This window comes from Ascaphus truei, unplaced genomic scaffold (assembly GCF_040206685.1).
Source record: "Ascaphus truei isolate aAscTru1 unplaced genomic scaffold, aAscTru1.hap1 HAP1_SCAFFOLD_464, whole genome shotgun sequence".
In the NCBI taxonomy this organism is placed as follows: Eukaryota; Metazoa; Chordata; class Amphibia; order Anura; family Ascaphidae; genus Ascaphus; species Ascaphus truei.
Genome location: NW_027456795.1, coordinates 77,277 through 95,995, shown reverse-complemented (window position 1 = coordinate 95,995; position 18,719 = coordinate 77,277). Strand labels below are relative to the sequence as shown.

The 18,719-nt window shown below is 45.3% G+C and overlaps 1 protein-coding gene across 1 annotated transcript in view; it reads left to right on the top strand.

Moving 5' to 3' along the window:
* The window catches only part of LOC142484914 (protein FAM83C-like), a 33,069-nt gene that overhangs the window by 7,004 nt on the left and 7,346 nt on the right, over positions 1 to 18,719 (top strand). Inside the window, exons 2-3 of the mRNA XM_075584161.1 lie at positions 3,878 to 4,045; positions 10,275 to 10,399. Coding sequence (XP_075440276.1) covers positions 3,878 to 4,045; positions 10,275 to 10,399 — 293 coding nt within the window. The remainder of the gene's footprint in view (positions 1 to 3,877; positions 4,046 to 10,274; positions 10,400 to 18,719) is intronic.

The window sequence follows — 18,719 nt, the reverse complement described above, 5'->3', positions numbered from 1 at the left end:
ACCACAGGTGGCTCTGAGCCACCTGTGCTGAAGCAGGGATGTCCTTAAAAATTGATCTGTTGTTGGCCTTGCGGATTGTAGTTGGCCACCCCTGTACCGGAGGAATAAGGCCACAGCTTTTATTAATAACACAACACCATGTATAACTCAACTCAGACTGGCCCATACCATGTCGAGAACCCCCCAGCGTTGCTGTGGCTCGTGATTCCCCTCCCCCCCCCGTTGTTGTAGGCCGACCAATATGCCAACCGTAAAGCATCACCCACCAAGGAGGACACCCTAAAACACCAGTGACCCGAGGCAGTCCGAACACCAATTACTAACTGGGCGATATGCCCAAACTTGATACTTATGATACATATGGGCCCAGATTGTACCATCCACAACCGGCCCACCCAGCTGTGACAAGCATAGAATAATTCCACTCTCCAACATCATTGTTTATTCCATACTGAATATATATATATATTTATATATATATATATATATATATATATATATATATTCAGTATGGAATAAACATATGCTTGTCACAGCTGGGTGGGCCGGTTGTGGATGGTACAATCTGGGCCCATATGTATCATATATATATAGATATATATATTCTTTTCTTTTTATATTTATCATTATCTTATATATGCCTCTATTTTTTATAAATATAAACCTAACATACATAATAGACACAAAAATAACAATGGCTAAAGGGGAAGGTGGGTGGATCACCTCGTCCTGAGGCCACGAGGTGAGTGGCCCCTTCTCTTCCTTCCATGCCCTAAGATTCCCCTGAAACTCCTACCCCTTCACACAATTAACCCACCTAATCCCAGTAGGTGCTGGCCCGCCCTGCCATGTTTCCCCAGACTCCGTTGCTAAAGGCTATTCTTCCTCAAATGTTCTGTTTTTTCCCGGTACGATCAGGTCTTGATTTCCCATGGAGTGCAGGACGCGATCTGCCCAGTGAGAAAATGGAGGAGCAGGACTCCTCTTCCATTTCACAGAAAATGGCCGCCGACATCACGTAACCGCGTGGTGCCAGCTAGACCATGGCACTCGGGTCCCAAAGGGTTAAATAGAAAACATTCACCCGAGAATATTCTATTTTTTTTTACTTTACAGCCCCTAATGGAATTCATTTCTTTACCTACTGTATGTAAATGCAGAATATTTATTTATTTATTTTATTTATAAAATATTTTACCAGGAAGTAATACATTGAGAGTTACCTCTCGTTTTCAAGTATGTCCTGGGCACAGAGTTAAGACAAATAATACATGATTACAAATACAGTTACATAAATGAACAGGGTATACATTATATACAAGACATTGCATGCACAGTTACAGATAATATATATTATGGGCGTATGAAACAGTTACAGACCAGATTAAAATGTGAGACAACCTTAGATTTGAAAGAACTTAAACCGGTAGGTTGTTCCAGTTTTGGGGTGCCCGGTAAGAGAAGGAGGAACGGCCGGATACTTTGTTGAGCCTTGGGACCATGAACAGTCTTTTGGAGTCTGATCTCAGATTATAAATGCTGCATGTGGTAGGGGTGAGGAGCTTGTTCAGGTAGCTGGGTAGCTTGCCCATAAAGAATTTAATGGCATGACAGGAAAGGTGAACTTTGCGCCTAGACTCGAGTGATGACCAATCTAGTTCTTTGAGCATTTCGCAGTTATGTGTGTTGTAGTTGCATTGGAGAACAAAACGACAAATTGAATTGTAGAGGGTGTCAAGTTTGCTAAGGTGGGTTTGAGGTGCCGAGCCATATACTATGTCTCCATAGTCAATAATTGGCATTAGCATCTGCTGTGCGATACGCTTTCTGACCAGGAGACTTAGGGAGGATATGTTCCTGTAAAGTACCCTTAGTTTAGTTTGGCATAGGTCTTGGTTGTCAGGGTATCAATGTGCATACCAAATGTTAAGTGGGAGTCAAATCATATGCCCAGGTATTTAAAACTAGTGACAGGGGTTAGGGTGGTGTTAGTGTTGGTTCTAATCTGGAGCTCAGTCGCTGGAAGCTTTAAAAATTTAGTCTTGGTCCCAAATACCATTGTTACAGTCTTGTCAGTGTTTAAAAACAGTTTGTTGTGGGACATCCAGTTTTCGAGTCTCAAAAAGTCAGACTGAAGTATGTGTTGAAGGTCAGAGAGGCTATGGCTGTGTGCATATAGGATTGTGTCATCTGCATACATGTGTATTGAGGCTTCCTTACAAGCTGTGGGAAGATCATTGATGAACACTGAGAAGAGTAGGGGCCCCAGAACAGAGCCTTTTGGGGCACCACAGGTGATATCCAGTGGGTTGGAGTTAGAGCCTGAGATGGACACATGTTGGGATCTGCCTGATAGGTAGGACTGAAACCAGTTTAAAGCATGCTTCCCTATTCCAGAGCTCTGGGGTTTGTTAAGCAGGATAGCATGATCAACAGTATCAAAAGCCTTTGCAAAATCTAGGAATACTGCACCAGTGAGTTGTCCCCGTTTCATTCCACACTGGATTTCATTGCAAACTTTTAGCAGGGTAGTTATGGTGGAGTATTTGGGGCGAAAGCCAGATTGGAATTGGCTAGGGAAATTTGTCTTGGTATAGTAATCGCTTAATTGGGAGTGGACACATTTTTCCATGACTTTGGATAGAATTGGGAGATGTGAGATTGGCCTGTAGTTTGAGACAGTGTTTTTGTCCCCACTTTTGAAGATTGGGACAACTCTGGCAGTTTTCCAGGTCTTACGGATGTGGCCTGGCGACAGGCTAGAGTTGACTATGGAAGCAATTGGTTTGGCAATGGCTGGGGCACCAAGTCGTAGGAACCTAGATTGTAGTAAGTCAGGTCCACATTGGCTGCTTAGTTTTAATTTGAGGAGCGCTTGTGTAATCTCCTCTTCGGATACTGGGCCAAATTGAAAGTTGCGGGCAGTATTGGGAGGGGGTGGGGCTATGTGGGTACTCCCAGTATGAGATTCAGGTTTGTGGTTTGGGCTGCGTTTCGCTAATAAGTTAGTGACACACCCTACAAAGTAATCATTGAATGCATTTGCAATGTCAGTGGGGTTTGTCAGAGTAATATCCCCCTTAGTGATATTACTTAGTTGTTGATGGTTAGAAGGCTGGAAAATATTGTTGATAACCTTCCAGAAGTTAGCTGGGTTTGATGTATTTTGGTGGAGATTGTCAGCGTAATATTGTGCTTTTGCATGCCTTGTTTGCCTTGTGCACATGTTCCGCAGGCATCTGTAGTGATTGAGATCCTTGGTAGTGCCAGTTCTTTTTTAGCTTTTCCACAAGGTATAGGAAGGAGATAGGCGTAGATAGAGCACAGCTCCAAACATCCTGTGGTAAATATCCAGGAAAACAAACCAGGCCACTCCACTTGGAGTGGCCTGGTTTGTTTTCCTGGATATTTACCACAGGATGTTTGGAGCTGTTCTCTATCTACGCCTCTCTCCTTCCTGTATCTACATCAGATGGATTGCATGCTGAAGATTTTGTGAGTGCCCCTTGGACAGTACAGGTAAAGTGCCACAGTTCCTTATTCAAATCCTGTCTCCCATGGACATTGTTTCTCTTCAATACTATTACTGATTGGGTGGTTATATTGTGTACATCACTGTGGATGTCTAAGCCGACTCCACCAGTCACATTCCCCTTCAGTTGTGTTATATTCATTTGGGGGGGCACTCCACTACCACTGGACTACCAATTATGGATTTATGATGTTCTTACCATATGTATACGGAACCTGGTTCAATTATTGAGCACCACATTCACCACGTTTTTTCCACAAGATATCCCTGAACTGGTAGAGTGCTATAAGGTCAGTTGTAACCCATATAATATAAAAATAAAGTGTTTTTATCCCTCTGTTACAGGTCATTGCAGTCGTGATGGATCTTTTTACGGATGTAGAAATGTTATGTGATCTCATAGAGGCATCAAGCAAAAGAAAAGTTCCTGTTTACGTCTTAATTGATGAAAAAAACCTTGTGTACTTTATAGAAATGTATGAAAAATTGGGTTTCAACAAGGTTCATTTCACAGTAAGTCTTTACTATCATATATTATTATTTTCTTAGTCTGATATTGTTATATCGCAGGCTCCAAATGTATTAGTTGTGCTGTATTTTGTGGCTAAAAATTGAACTTAGGCTTTTTTCTTCATTTAATTTAAACACACCATATCTCTTTATAATGAGCGTTTCCATATGTAGAATATAAACAGACACTATGTGAGTAAAAACGGGACAAAAACCCTCCACCATACAGTTTACAGGAGGGCACCTGGCATGCGGGTTACGTTCTAAGGGCCCGCCGCAAAGTGAAAATCGTCGGAAAGGGGAACCGGCGATTTTCGGCGTGTGTGCATGCGCAAACCGGTAATTCCCCCTTCTGCACATGCGCACCTTCGGCTACCACCCGTTCTGAGCATGCGCAACCACAGACACCCCGTTCTGTGCATGCGCAGACATGGCGGCCCCCTTCTCGGTACCGCCGTATCGGCGGATCACCGAGAAGCGGTTCCTTGCTGTACATCAAACATTTGCATGTCATTTCCCAGAATCCCTGGCAGCAGTGGAAGCACTGTATGCTGAGAGATAATGGGGGAAGACAGGGTTGCAGACCTGTCTGAGACGTGTGAATGTGTTCACTGGATATAAAAACAGCGTTGCTTCAGAATATTCCAACATATCCCACCAAAGGGAACAATGAAAACTGCTACCTCTGTATCTGATTCATTTGGAACACTCCGATATAGCTACAAAATGACCCCATTTGTGCAGACCTGTCTAGAAGAAAACATAGATCAGGGTTCAGGAGTCACTGTAGCCAGCATACAGGGCAAATCTTTCCATTCAAAATCCTACAAAATCAGTTGTGTAGTAATGGATAAGACTTACTGTATTTTGGTTTCTTCCCCCCTCACTCTTTATGTCCATTTTAATGATTTTATTAAGCTTCCTTGGGTTGCTATATCAACTATTTAGGAAGCAACAGTGATTCCTCTTGTGATATAGGCGGCCATATCGTGAGCCCGGGGGAAGCAGGATCGTCGCCGATCGATAATTGCCGTAGATGTATATATATGCTTATATCAAAAGAGGAATCGCTGTTGCATATATATATACGCAAATATCTCAATATCTCAAATATCTCAATATCGCGGGAAGCGGCTGAGTCATCTAATTATTTGCATATATTAAGAATTAAATCTGGGATAACTTTTGTAAAACGACATGTAGTTTTCATAGGTAATTTTGGGAAGCCTTTAATGCTTTTTACGGTTACCATTGATCTGCAGGTGTAGCACATGGCATTGTTCTCACAGATAACACAACATATCCTGTTATAACACAGAATATCACCGTTTCCATATATATATGCTGCATGTATTAGTACAAGAAACAAGCAAACAAAAAAACAGGCAAGAGCCAATGCCCCATTTAAAATCACAAAAACTATGTACAGTATAGTGTTACATGAAGTATCACAGAGTACAAACAGAGCAGCCCCTCGACTCTATCTATACTCGAGAGAAGGAGTGGCTCAGTGAGTAAAGACACTGAGATTGCTGCAGGGGAGCCTGGTTCAATTCCTGGTGTCGGCTCCTTGTGACCTTGGGCAAGTCACTTTATCTCCCTGTGCCTCAGGCACCAAAAACATAGATTGTAAGCTGGGCAGGGACCTGTGCCTGCAAAATGTCTCTGTAAAGCGCTGCGTACAATTAGCAGCATTATACAAGAACATGCTATTATTATTACTGTATATTGGTGGCTTATGTAAACATTTCCTGGTTCAGCCCATGGGATTGCTCCAGTTGGCACTGGTCTCTAAACACAAACACAGATGTAGCTTTCATTGCCCCTTCTGGCTTGTTATGGTGGGCTTGTTCTCTTTATATGTACTGTATGCAGTGAGCTACATTGATCCCTCTGGTGCGATCTGTTGGGATATATCATATTCTGCACCATCACTGTTACTGAATCCTATGGAAACGGTGATAATCTGTGTTATAACAGGATATGATGTGTTATCTGTGAGAACAATGCCATGTGCTACACCTGCAGATCAATGGTAACCGTAAAAAGCATTAAAGGCTTCCCAAAATTACCTATGAAAACTACATGTCGTTTTACAAAAGTTATCCCAGATTTAATTCTTAATATATGCAAATAATTAGACGACTCAGCCGCTTCCCGCGATATTGAGATATTTGCGTTATTCAACTGAATGTAAAAATGTACGGCTGATTTATACCTAGCTGACTCTATAATATGTTTCAAAGGCAAACGTTTTTAAAAATTTCATAGGTTCAGATTATTTTGTTTGGTATGGCATAGCAATTTTAAATTCTAGTAGTATAACTGCTGACGACGTGTACATTTGTTGTAGGTTTTTAAACATTTCATTGGACCAACGTAAACAATTTATTTCAAATGACGTATGGAGTCTTTGAAACCTCACAGGTCTCCTCTTCACGTATACATCAGTTTGTCAATGCAAATACAGGCGTTGATAAGGTTGCCAGGTGGCTTCTCTAAAAATACTGGACAGAATGGTGAAAGGTGCGATGCCCTCGAGAGACACACACAACTCTCACGGCTACATGCTGTTTCCTCTCCTTGCCCCTACTCCCAGGCTCCTCACACCTCCTCCTGATTGGCTGCTGCTGGGTAAGGCCTCGTTCAGGGTGCTGGCTTCGGAGGGAGGGCGTGCTGCCGTGCGTGCTGCCGTGAGAAACAAAGTATTCAATTTGAATACTGGTTGTCAGGGTAGCAACCGCCCTGTCTCCGAGGCCAGGAGTTGAAGCTGACTACAGTTTCAATAAACGAAAATTTTGTTTTTTGGAGCTGCAGCAGCGTCACTGGGACCTAGGCAGCCAATGAAATCATTCTTCAGAATGATTTCATGACTGCAACCTCGATACTTACCCAGCTGTGTGTAACCCCGCCCCCTCCCCGCCCCCTCCCCAACGCTGAAAAGTCTGCTGGGGGATAAACACAGATCGCCCAGCAGACTGCCGCACTGCCTCCCTCACGCCCTCCCTCCGAGTCCTGCAGCTGGCACCCTGAACGAGGCCTAATGCAGCCAATCAGGACAGAGGAAGCTGCCCAGCCCCCTAACAATAGCCCTGCTCTCTCCCTGCTCGGGGAAATCTCACAGCCCCCTAAGCCAGTAAGGTCACTGTGTCCAGAGAGGTAATACCGGTCACATACATGTCCTGTATTACCTCTAAATTAGTACTGGGCAGAGTGTCCAAATACAGGACAGTCCGGTTCAATACTGGACACCTGGAAACCCTAGCCGTTGATGTTTTGAATCATTTTTAAGATTCAGACCAACACGACAGAACAAATAGGAGAGGTTTTATTGTTAATATTCCTGCACATCTTTTGTGGATCAAATAAAACTAAAGGTGCAGCTCCCATGTGACTCAGAGAGTAAGAGAGTTCTGTTTAGTGTACTAATTAAACCACACCCTCTGTATGGTGAGAATACGTCTGCAGACCTTGCCTAAGGCTACATATGCATTTCTATTTTCCAATCTTTTCACAATCACATTGTCTCCGACACCCGATCTCCTTTGCTATGTCTTTGTTGCCAAGTCGAAGGAGCCAAACATTTGGGAGGTATTAATGAAAGGGCTAGAAATACTGATGACACCAGCAATGCTGTGCATACTGTCACATTATTTTGCTTCAAGGGAATTTAGAAAGTTAACTCGCTACTGATTTTAAAATGACGGCAATTGGGGCAAAATGTGACGCAATTGCCCTAAAGGTGCAGTCTCTCCTAGGACCAAAAGGAAACAACGGAAGTGACCTGTTTCAGGGGATAAATGTGGGTGATGAACACCTATAATATTTTAACGTTTATTATGTAAACATGACACCAAATAAGTTATGGTGTGTAAAACAAAAGTGACAACCATGTAAACATGGTGAACTGAGACTTGGGAGGGGTTTATTTTCCCTAACTGCGCCTTATTGACTGATATTTGCATGTGCTTGCACAGGCAGTGCCCCTTTCCCTCTCTATCATTCTCAGTATTCCCGCAGATACAGTGTGGGCTGAAGTTTGAGTAAGCACTGGATTGACAAACACTCTCACATTCAGAAGTCCAAAAGAAAATAAATTCTTCTTTATTTACAATGAAACTAAATGCTTGCTCTAGGTATTATTCTTTATTGCAAACTAACAAGGATTGTACATTTAAACACAATGCCATACAAATACCCCCAGAATTGTGGGTTTACTGGCTCTGCACGTCTGAAACCCAGGCTGTGCTGTGTAATACAGCAGGCATAAGTTTATAGGGGTCCGTGTTAAAGTGGACCAGAAGTATAAGGTGTCACACTGTGAGTGCTCAGTTGCATGACATTACCCAGAATCCCTTGCTGCAGTGGAGGCATTGTATGCTCATAAATAATGGGGCAAAGTAGGTTTTTTGAGCTGAGACATGTACTGTAAATGTGCTTACAATGCGGTATTTTCATTGGTCAAAAAATTCAGCAAATTATCATCTCAACTTGAATGTTTCATGTATTTTCAAAATGTCTCTGGTGAGAGCACATGCAAAATAAGTCTTCGGTTCTCTTCTAATTGAACCATTGTCGGAATTGCTATATCCACTTTCAATGAATGCAAATCATGTGCAAATTAAGCAATGATCATGAAATTAATAAACTGTTGGTCTGTAATTTATACAGTGGTGGGAATTCTCCAACACCAGTGGGTAGTCAAGATGGAAATGTAAAATTATTCAATAATGATTCAATAATGATTCAATGATGTATTACATCACATTACATGCTTGCCAAACTCGTAGAATGTTTTTGAAGAATGGTTAAAAAAAAAAAAACAGTACATTTTTCCATTTCCCAAACATTTCTAATCCCAACATGTACAAATTTTAAGGTGGGAGGTGTGGTTTATGCAGCTTTTCCCTTTGGTGCCACTCCTCCTACACTTTATTAGTGCAATCCCTGTTGGTTTAAAAAAAAAAAAAAAAACATTTTGAAAACTACTCAAAGTGAGTGATGTCATCAGACTTCAAGCAAAAGTTTGGCTGTGTCAGGTTCTTTAGAAAGTAGGAGGAAACATTATTTGAATGAAAAGGCGGCTCAATGCGTAAAGTGGTTGGTTCCAATCCCGGTGTCAGTTCCTTGCGACCTTGGGCAAGTCACTTTACCTCTCTGTGCTTCAGAATCCATAAAATAGATTGTAAGCTCTACGGGACAGGGACTATTCCTGCAAAAATTCTAAGTATGGTGCTGTTGTGTACTCGGCAAGCGCCATACAAGAAAAATGTATTATTATTATCAATTAACCTCTAAACCATCCTGCTGCTGTTAAAGCATCTTTCTGCATTGATTGTTATTGTAATGACTTTAAGAGATCTCTTGTTGCCCTTTCCGCCACTGTTTTAATTTTTTTAATCCGCTGCTCCGATTGGGAGATATTTGAATTTAAAATATTAAGTGTCAGGGGGTCAAAATGGAGCTCTGCCCAGTGGCAAGTACAGACTGTAGATACTATGGCAATTGGAAATTGGGAAAATCGTGATTTTCTTTAACACTTAAATATTTTCAAAAGAGCTGGACATGCTCAGGGCACAAGATACTGACATTAGAGGAGATAAACTCATATAGGTTTCTGGTGAAATGTCTCCTTTTGAGGCCCATAATAAAGATTTGTATGTGCAAGCTTCGGTGGAGCAAATCAGACATCAGCTCTACATATTTCCAAAGTAATTTTAAAATGATTTAAAAATACTTATGGTATCGGGGGAAAAGAAAGTGTCAATCACCAAGATGTTTTAAACATGTCACTGCCATTGGCTCATCTTAGCTCTATGAGGGACAGCACCTTCAAGGAATCCCAAAGGAGTCTCTGTAGCTCTTTCAGGATATCCATGAAACGTTGTACAGATGTAGCAGGACTTAACAACTTTGGGGTCACAACACCCAAAGGATTAACGCAGCACGGTGTGTCATGCGTCTCAATGGGATCCCCCGCTGCATTAATCCTTCGGTGCACTGACCCCGAAGCTGTTTAATCCTGCCCAATCTGTACGACCTTTGAAGGACAGCAGACACTGTCCTGGGGGCCGGAAGGCTTACTACTTCTTTACACAGCAATGTATTTGTCTTGGTAAATAGTTCCAGAAAAGCTATTGGAAGTAATTTTGACTCCCACATATTGACACTATGCCACTGTCATAGTTCTTTACATTTCTCACACTTGTTGACGTTTTTTCTTTTCTTTTAGCATTTGATCATCCGTACAGTGACAGGAGACACATACTGTACTAAATCAGGAAAGAAATTCTCTGGTCAGTTTCTGGAGAAGTTTCTGATGATTGACTGTGAGCAGGTTATTGCCGGTTCCTACAGGTAAGATGGTACAAAACATGAGTAGCCCGTGATATTGGGACTTGAGTTGGAAGTCACAATGAATAGAGATGGGAAATGATGCAACGCAAGTAAAACGTTTGCACAATCCCAACCTTTACGGTTCGGTGCAAAAAGTTCACTTTGATTCAAAAGTTTTCAACAAGTTCACTTAATGCTAGAAGCCAACGTGCATTGCATGTTTGATTCATGTCAATTACTTTCGCTTTTAAATGCTAACTTAAAAAAAAAAAAAAAAAACGTTAAAGTTGCAAGACCTCTATTTTGCCATTTAAAAAAAAAAACGTTTGATTGAAATTGCCCTAAAGGCATTTTAGTCGTAGAATAGTGCGTTACTGGCACCTTTACCTGCTAGGACAGGGGTGGCCAACTCCAGTCTTCAAGGGCCACCAACAGGTCAGGTTTTAAGGATATCCCTGCTTCAGCACAGGTGGCTCACTCAGTGAGATCACTAACGGCTGTTGTTTTGCATGAATACCTGTTAAACTGAGAAATACGAATGGACGTTACCTATTTACATAACGTCACGCTGGTAACCCAGATTTACCGGATCTCTGTGGATCTTTCCCAACACGTTAGTAGCGGATTCTGCAGGAGTTGCCCAATACTCTCTACCTGGGACAAAGAATTGGGCTGAGTACTGCAGATAAACATGCTGTTTTTCATAGAGTATTATCAATGTTAAAACTGATAAGACTGAAGTGCACACGTTAATGTTTGCAGACAGATGTCCTGGTTCATGAGGTTACAAATGAATAATGTATAGTTTACAAGAAAGGTTACTATAGCCGCAATCAGAGGTAGACACATTTTATTTCATTTCATTTGTTAAGTTACAAACAGGTGACTAATGAATGGGCTTTGAAGCCGTCTGCCTTGTGATGGAGAAGTTTAGTCTCTCATTCATTAGAAAGGGGCAAAGCAGCAAATGGGATTAAACGTACTTTGAATAATAATAATATATGTTCATGTTTAGCACTGCTAGTTGTATGCAGCGCTTTACAGAGACATTTTTGCAGGCACAGGACCCTGCCCTGTGGAGCTTACAATCTATGTTTTTGGTGCCTGAGGCACAGGAAGATAAAGTGACTTGCCCAGCCAAGGTCACAAGGAGCCGACACCAGGAATTGAACCAGGCTCCCCTGCTTCAAGCTCTCAGTGCCAGTCAGTGTTGTTACTCACTGAGCCACTCCCTCTCTTTTAAAGGCAGAAAACCACACTGCTCACATGAAACAATACAAACATTGTATTTCGTTAATACCCGTTCAAAGGCAAAGTCCCATGCAAAGTCAGGGCAAACAAATACTACTATATTTATCACGGGAAAGGATTTGCATTGAAATCAATGGGATTTTCCCTTTGATAAATATAGTGGGATTTTTCGCACTGGTTTTCAGGTATGTAGTCCAATTAGAAACTGCTTGTTGAGACTGGATCCCTAATTTTGAATATAAACAAACCGTTTCTGACGTACCAGGACCCAAAACAACAGCCTGAATATGAATTCAGAGCAAATAACCTGGTGTCTCCCTCCCCTCTCCCAGTCTCTCTTTCCCTTCCCTCTCCCAGTCTCTCTTATTCCCTCCTCTCTCTCTCACCCTCCTCTCTCTCTCTCTCTATCTCACCCTCCTCTCTCTCTCTCTCTCTCTCTCTCTCTCTCTCTCTCTCTCTCTCTCTCACCCACTACACTCCTCCTCTCTCCCTCTCTCCACTCTCTCCATCCCCTTACTCTCCCCCTTCTCTATTTCACTCCCCCACCTTTCTCACACTCTCAGGTTCCCCACCTTATTCCTCCATTCTCACTCTCACCCTCCTCACTCTCTCTCACTCCCCACCGTATTCCTCCATTCTCTCACCTCTCTCTCCCACGCCTCTCTCTCTCTCACCCGCCTCTCTCTCTCTCTCTCTCTCTCTCTCTCTCTATCTCTATCTCACCCTCCTCTCTCTCTCTCTCTCTCTCTCTCTCTCTCTCTCTCTCTCTCTCTCTCTCTCCTCTCTCTCTCTCTCTCTCTCTCTCTCTCACACACTCCTCTCTCCCCTCTCTCCACTCTCTCCATCCCCTTACTCTCCCCCTTCTCTATTTCACTCCCCCACCTTCTCACTCTCTCATTCCCCACCTTATTCCTCCATTCTCACTCTCACCCTCCTCACTCTCTCTCACTCCCCACCTTATTCCTCCATTCTCTCACCTCTCTCACCCTCCTCTCTCTCTCTCACCCGCCTCTCTCTCTCTCTCTCTCTCTCTCTCTATCTCACCCTCCTCTCTCTCTCTCTCTCTCTCTCTCTCTCTCTCTCTCTCTCTCCTCTCTCTCTCTCTCTCTCTCTCTCTCTCTCTCTCTCTCTCTGTCTCTCTCTCTCACACACACTCCTCTCTCCCCTCTCTCCACTCTCTCCATCCCCTTACTCTCCCCCTTCTCTATTTCACTCCCCCACCTTTCTCACTCTCTCATTCCCCACCTTATTCCTCCATTCTCACTCTCACCCTCCTCACTCTCTCTCACTCCCCACCTTATTCCTCCATTCTCTCACCTCTCTCACCCTCCTCTCTCTCTCTCTCACCCGCCTCTCTCTCTCTCACTCTCCTATCTCTCTCTCACCCTCCTATCTCTCACCCTCCTCTCTCTCTCACCCTCTTCTCTCTCACCCTCCTCTCATCCTCCTCTCTCTCTCTCTCACCCTCATCTCTCTCTCACCCTCCTATCTCTCTCTTACCCTCCTCTATCTGTCACCCTCCTCTCTCTCACCCTCCTCCTCTCTCTCTCTCTCACCCTCCTCTCTCTCTCTCTCTCTCTCTCTCACCCTCCTATCTCTCTCTTACCTTCCTCTATCTGTCACCCTCCTCTCTCTCTCTCACCCTCTTCTCTCTCTCACCCTCCTCTCTCTCTCACCCTCCTCTCTCTCTCTCTCTCACCCTCCTCTCTCTCTTCTCTCTCTCTCTTCATATCCCCTCTCTCTCTCCCCCTCCTCTCTCTCTCACCCTCCTCTCTCTCTCACCCTCCTCTCTCTCTCACCCTCCTCTCTCTCTCTCTCTCTCACCCTCCTATCTCTCTCTTACCTTCCTCTATCTGTCACCCTCCTCTCTCTCTCTCACCCTCTTCTCTCTCTCACCCTCCTCTCTCTCTCACCCTCTTCTCTCTCTCTCTCTCTCTCTCTCTCTCTCTCACCCTCCTCTCTCTCTCACCCTCCTCTCTCTCTCACCCTCCTCTCTCTCTTCTCTCTCTCTCTCTCTCATATCCCCTCTCTCTCCCCCTCCTCTCTCTCTCACCCTCCTCTCTCTCTCACCCTCCTCTCTCTCTCACCCTCCTCTCTCCCTCACCCTCCTCTCTCTCACCCTCCTCTCTCTCACCCTCCTCTCTCTCTCTCTCTCTCTCTCTCATATCCCCCCCCCTCTCTCTCTCTCTCTCTCTCTGTCTCTCTCTCTCTCACTCTCACCCTCCTCTCTCTCCCCCCTCCTCTCTCTCTCTCCCCCCCTCTCTCTATCTCATATCCTCCGACCTCTCTCTCTGTCTCTCACCGTCTTCTCTCTCTCACCCTCCTCTCTCTCTCTATCTCACCCCTCCTCTCTCTCTCACCCTCCTCTCTCTCTCTATCTCACCCTCCTCTCTCTCTCACCCCTCCTCTCTCTCTCTCACTCTCACCCTCCTCTCTCTCTCTCACTCTAACCCTCTCTCTCTCTCTATCTCTCACCCTCGTCTCTCTCACCCAACCCCTCTCTCCCTCCCCCCTTACTCTCTCTCACGCTCCCCTCTCTCTCTCTCCCTCCTCTCTCTCTCTCTCACCCTCTCTCTCTCACCCTCCTCTCTCTCTCTCTCTCTCTCTCTCACCCTCCTCTCTCTCTCTCTCTCTCACCCTCCTCTCTCTCTCTCTCTCCTCTCTCTCCTCTCTCTCTCTCACCCTCCTCTCTCTCTTTCCCTCCCTCTCTCTCTCACCCTCCTCTCTTCTCTCTCTCTCTCTCTCTCATATCCTCTCTCTCTCTCTCTCACCCTCCTCTCTCTCCCCCTCCTCTCTCTCTCTCTCACCCTCCTCTCTCTCTCACCCTCCTCTCTCTCTCACCCTCCTCTCTCTCACCCTCCTCTCTCTCTCTCTCTCTCTCTCTCTCACTCTCACCCTTCTCTCTCTCTCCCCCCCCCTCTCTCTCTCTCATATCCTCCGACCTCTCTCTCTCTCACGTCATCTCTCTCACTCTCCTCTCTCTCTATCTCACCCTCCTCTCTCTCTATCTCACCCTCCTCTCTCTCTCACCCTCCTCTCTCTCTATCTCACCCTCCTCTCTCTCTATCTCTCTCACCCTCTCTCTCTCACCCTCCTCTCTCTCACCCTCCTCTCTCTCTCTCAACCTCCTCTCTCTCTCTCTCTCTCTCACCCCTCCTCTCTCTCTCTCTTTCTCTCTCACTCTCCTCTCTCTCTCACTCTCCTCTCTCTCTCACCATCCTCTCTCTATCACCCTCCTCTCTCTCGCCCTCCCTCTCCCTCTCTCTCTCCCTCTCTCACCCTCCTCTCTCTCACCCTCCTCTCTCTCACCCTCCTCTCTCTCTCCCTCTCTCTCCCCCTCCTCCTCTCGCTCTCATATCCTCTCTCTCTCTCTCTCTCTCTCTCTCTCTCTCTCTCTCTCTCTCTCTCTCCCCCCTCTCTCTCTCTCTCATATCCTCCGACCTCTCTCTCTCTCACCCTCCTCTCTCTCTCTCTATCTCACCCTCCTCTCTCTCTCACCCTCCTCTCTCTCACCTTCCTCTCTCTCTCTCTCCCCCCCCTCTCCTTTCTCTCACTCTCACCCTCCTCTATCACTACCTCTCACCCTCCTCTCTCTCACCCTTCCCTCTCCCCCCCTTACTCTCTCACCCCCCTCTCTCTCCCCCTCCTCTCTCTCTCTCACCCTCTCTCTCTCACCCTCCTCTCTCTCTCTCTCTCTCTCTCTCTTTCTCACCCTCCTCTCTCTCTCTCACCCTCCTCTCTCTCTCTCTCTTTCTCTCTAACTCTCCTCTCTCTCTCCCCATCCTCTCTCTCCCTCTCCCTCTCTCTCTCCCTCTCTCCCCCCTCCTCTCTCTCTTACCCTCCTCTCTCTCTCCCCCTCCTCTGTCTCACCCCCTTTTCTCTCTCTCTCCTCACCCTCCTTTCTCTCTCCCTCTCTCTCTCTCTCTCTCTCTCTCTCTCTAACTCCTTAAAGATGAGATAAGATTGAGAGAGGAGGGTGAGAGAGAGAAGAGGGTGAGAGAGATTGAAGTGCATACACTAATGTTTGCAGACAGATGTCCTGGTTCATCAGGTTACAAATGAATGTATAGTTTACAAGAAAGGTTACTATAGCCGCAATAAGAGGTAGACACATTTTATTTCATTTCATGTCAGGGCATCAAACACTACCATATTTATCACAGAAAATGAATTGCATTGAAATCAATGGATTTTTCACTTTGATAAATATAGTGAGATTTTTCACTTTGATAAATACAGTGGAATATTTCACTTTGGATACATATAGTGGGATTTTTCGCACTGGTTTTTCAGTATCTAGTCCCATTACTAGGGTGACCAGATTTTCAAAATGAAAAACCGGGACACAATAAAAAATTATTTAAAAAACAAATTACATCACGTGACGCACCCCGTTGCCATGACAACGAGACACTGACGTCAGGCGGTGACATGTTGCCATGACAATGTGGCATCACGTGATGCCTCGGCACCATAATGCATCCCGTTGGTGGGTGCTGCAGTGTTTGTCTGTGTGTATAGGCGGTGGGCCCTGGTTTGTGTGTATATAAATAATGAAGACATTAATTAAAATAATTAACAAATTTAAATTAAATAAATAATTAATTGACATAAATTAAAATTAAATAATTTTTTTTAGGTATTAATTAAAATTAAGACTTTTAAAAATGTGACCTTCCTGACCTTACACTTTGCAAAATAGGGTCTCTTGCTCTCCTCATGCAGTCAGTGGCATCACTGCCATGCAGGGCCGCAGACAGCTTTCCTGGGGCCCAGGAAGAATGTTTTCACCGGGGCCCTCAACCCACGTTTCGGCGGCCTTGCGAGAACCCCCCCTTCTCACACACCTCCTCACTCTCACCCCACCTCACACTCCCAGTCACCCATTCCTTCCCCCCCCTCTCACCCATTCCTCCTCCCTCTCTCTTACATCCCCATCCCTATGTATTTTTCTCTCCTCCCCACACTCAACCTCCCTCCCCAATATACGTGTACACACAGTGACACAGACACACACACACACACACACACACACACACACACACACACACACACACAACACAGTGACAAACACACACAGACCCCCTCCTCATACTTCCCCCTCCTCTCCTCATACCTGCCCCCTCATACTTCCCCCTCTCCTTATACCTCCCCCTCTTCTCATCCCCTCATACCTCCCCCATATACCTCCTCTACTCATACGTCTCCCTCCCAATCCTTTCCTCATACCTACCCTCTCCTCCCTCCTTATATCTCCCCTCCTCATACCTTCCCCATCCCTCCTCATACCTTCCCCATCCCTCCTCATACCTGCCTCATATCTGCCCCACCCTGCCCCTCCCCTCCCTCCTCATACCTGCACCTCCCCTCCCCATACCTGCCCCTCCCCTTCCCATACCTTCCCCTCCCCATACCTTCCCCTAGCTCCTCATATCTCTCCCTCTTCATACCTTCTCCTCCCTCTCTTCATACCTTATCCTCCCCCTCCTCATACCTTCTCCTCCATCTCTTCATACCTTATCCTCCCCCTCCTCATACCTTCTCCTCCCTCTCTTCATACCTTCTCCTCCCCCTCCTCATACCTTCTCCTCCCCCTCCTCTTACCTTCCCCTCCCCCTCCTACCTTCCCCCCCTCCTCATACCTTCCCCTCCTCATACCTTCCCCACCCCTCCTCATACCTTCCCCTCCTCATACCGTCCCCTCCCCCTCCTCATACCTCCCCCTCCTCATACCTTCCCCTCAGCTCCTCCATAGACACACACACAGACAGACAGGAGACACACACATAGACAAGAGACACACACTGTCATGGTAACTTGTGATAGGATATAATATACACCAAATAACGGGGTTGAACTGAACACGACTTAGATAATAAAGAGACTTTATTCCTTAGATAGGTGAACACACAAGATAATACAAATAACAGGCAAGAAATAACACTTACTTAGGGATTGGGATGAAGTAATCAGGAAACAGGATTAGCAATTCATACAGCAATCAGGCATCAAGTTGTTGGTAAAATTGAAGACTCTGAGCATAGGATTTACACTGGTTTATATGTAATTCCAGTCCTATACCTTGTCATTGAGTGCAGATCATTGGAGAACAATTAGCTGCACCCAATCTCTAACGTGGGAACATTGATAGATCATGCTCCCCAGCTAGTTGGCACATGCGTACTTCTGGCCCTGGGGTCTCATTTCTTTAGCCCCCACAAAAGTCAGGGCGCCTACATGTCTACCAGACCTGGATCTGGTCAGGAAACCCGTTGTCTGTAAGTGTGAATTATAGCACTTACAGACCACTCAAGCCCCGCATTTCTCCGCCCTAATGTATACAGCCAGAGTGGCTGAGCCTTTGATCAGGGGGTCTGTTTTAGACAATGGGTGGCCCCCCTGAGCATTTACATTAAACAGAGTCAGAAACCTTTGCGGGCTTTTATCCCCGCTTCGAAATACAATACAGTTTTTAATATCAAGGTATATTAAAATAATCTGTTCGGCTGGGCCGAGCGGGCTGAAACTTGCCAGACCCTCATGCCGGAGGTGACTCTTCATGGTGGCCAAGTTTCAGCTCGCTGCGACTCACCGGGCCGGAAGATACAAAAAACACAGTTTAAAAACCCTTTTTGAACATGAGGCTTTTTTCCCCCATGCAAGCCAATGGCAGAAATCCAAAATTTGCAATTACCCTGACCCCGTTCTGTTGCCCCGAGAGGGTTGGTATTTGCCATGCAATCCTGCCGGAACTAGGACTACATGGTGGCCGAATCTCAGCCCTCTAGGTTGGACAGAACCGGAGTTATGGGCTCTGGGTTTCTGCTCATTCGCACTTAGTCGTTTTTACGCGCTGCTCTTCCCACCGCCATTGGAGTCAATGGTGCGATCCTCGTGGCGTGCGCAACCCTTTACGGGGGTCCTTAATCCTCGAACCCGGTGGTGGTCGAGTGTGGGGGTTCCTAGGATCTAGGGGCAAAAAGAATTTAAATCCTGGGTGCCCTAGAACCTAAGTTTCCCACGTCAATTGTGTTTGAACTTGACCTAGTGTGATCAAAGCCCTTTTTCAGAGATTGTGTCCGCTTTTGCG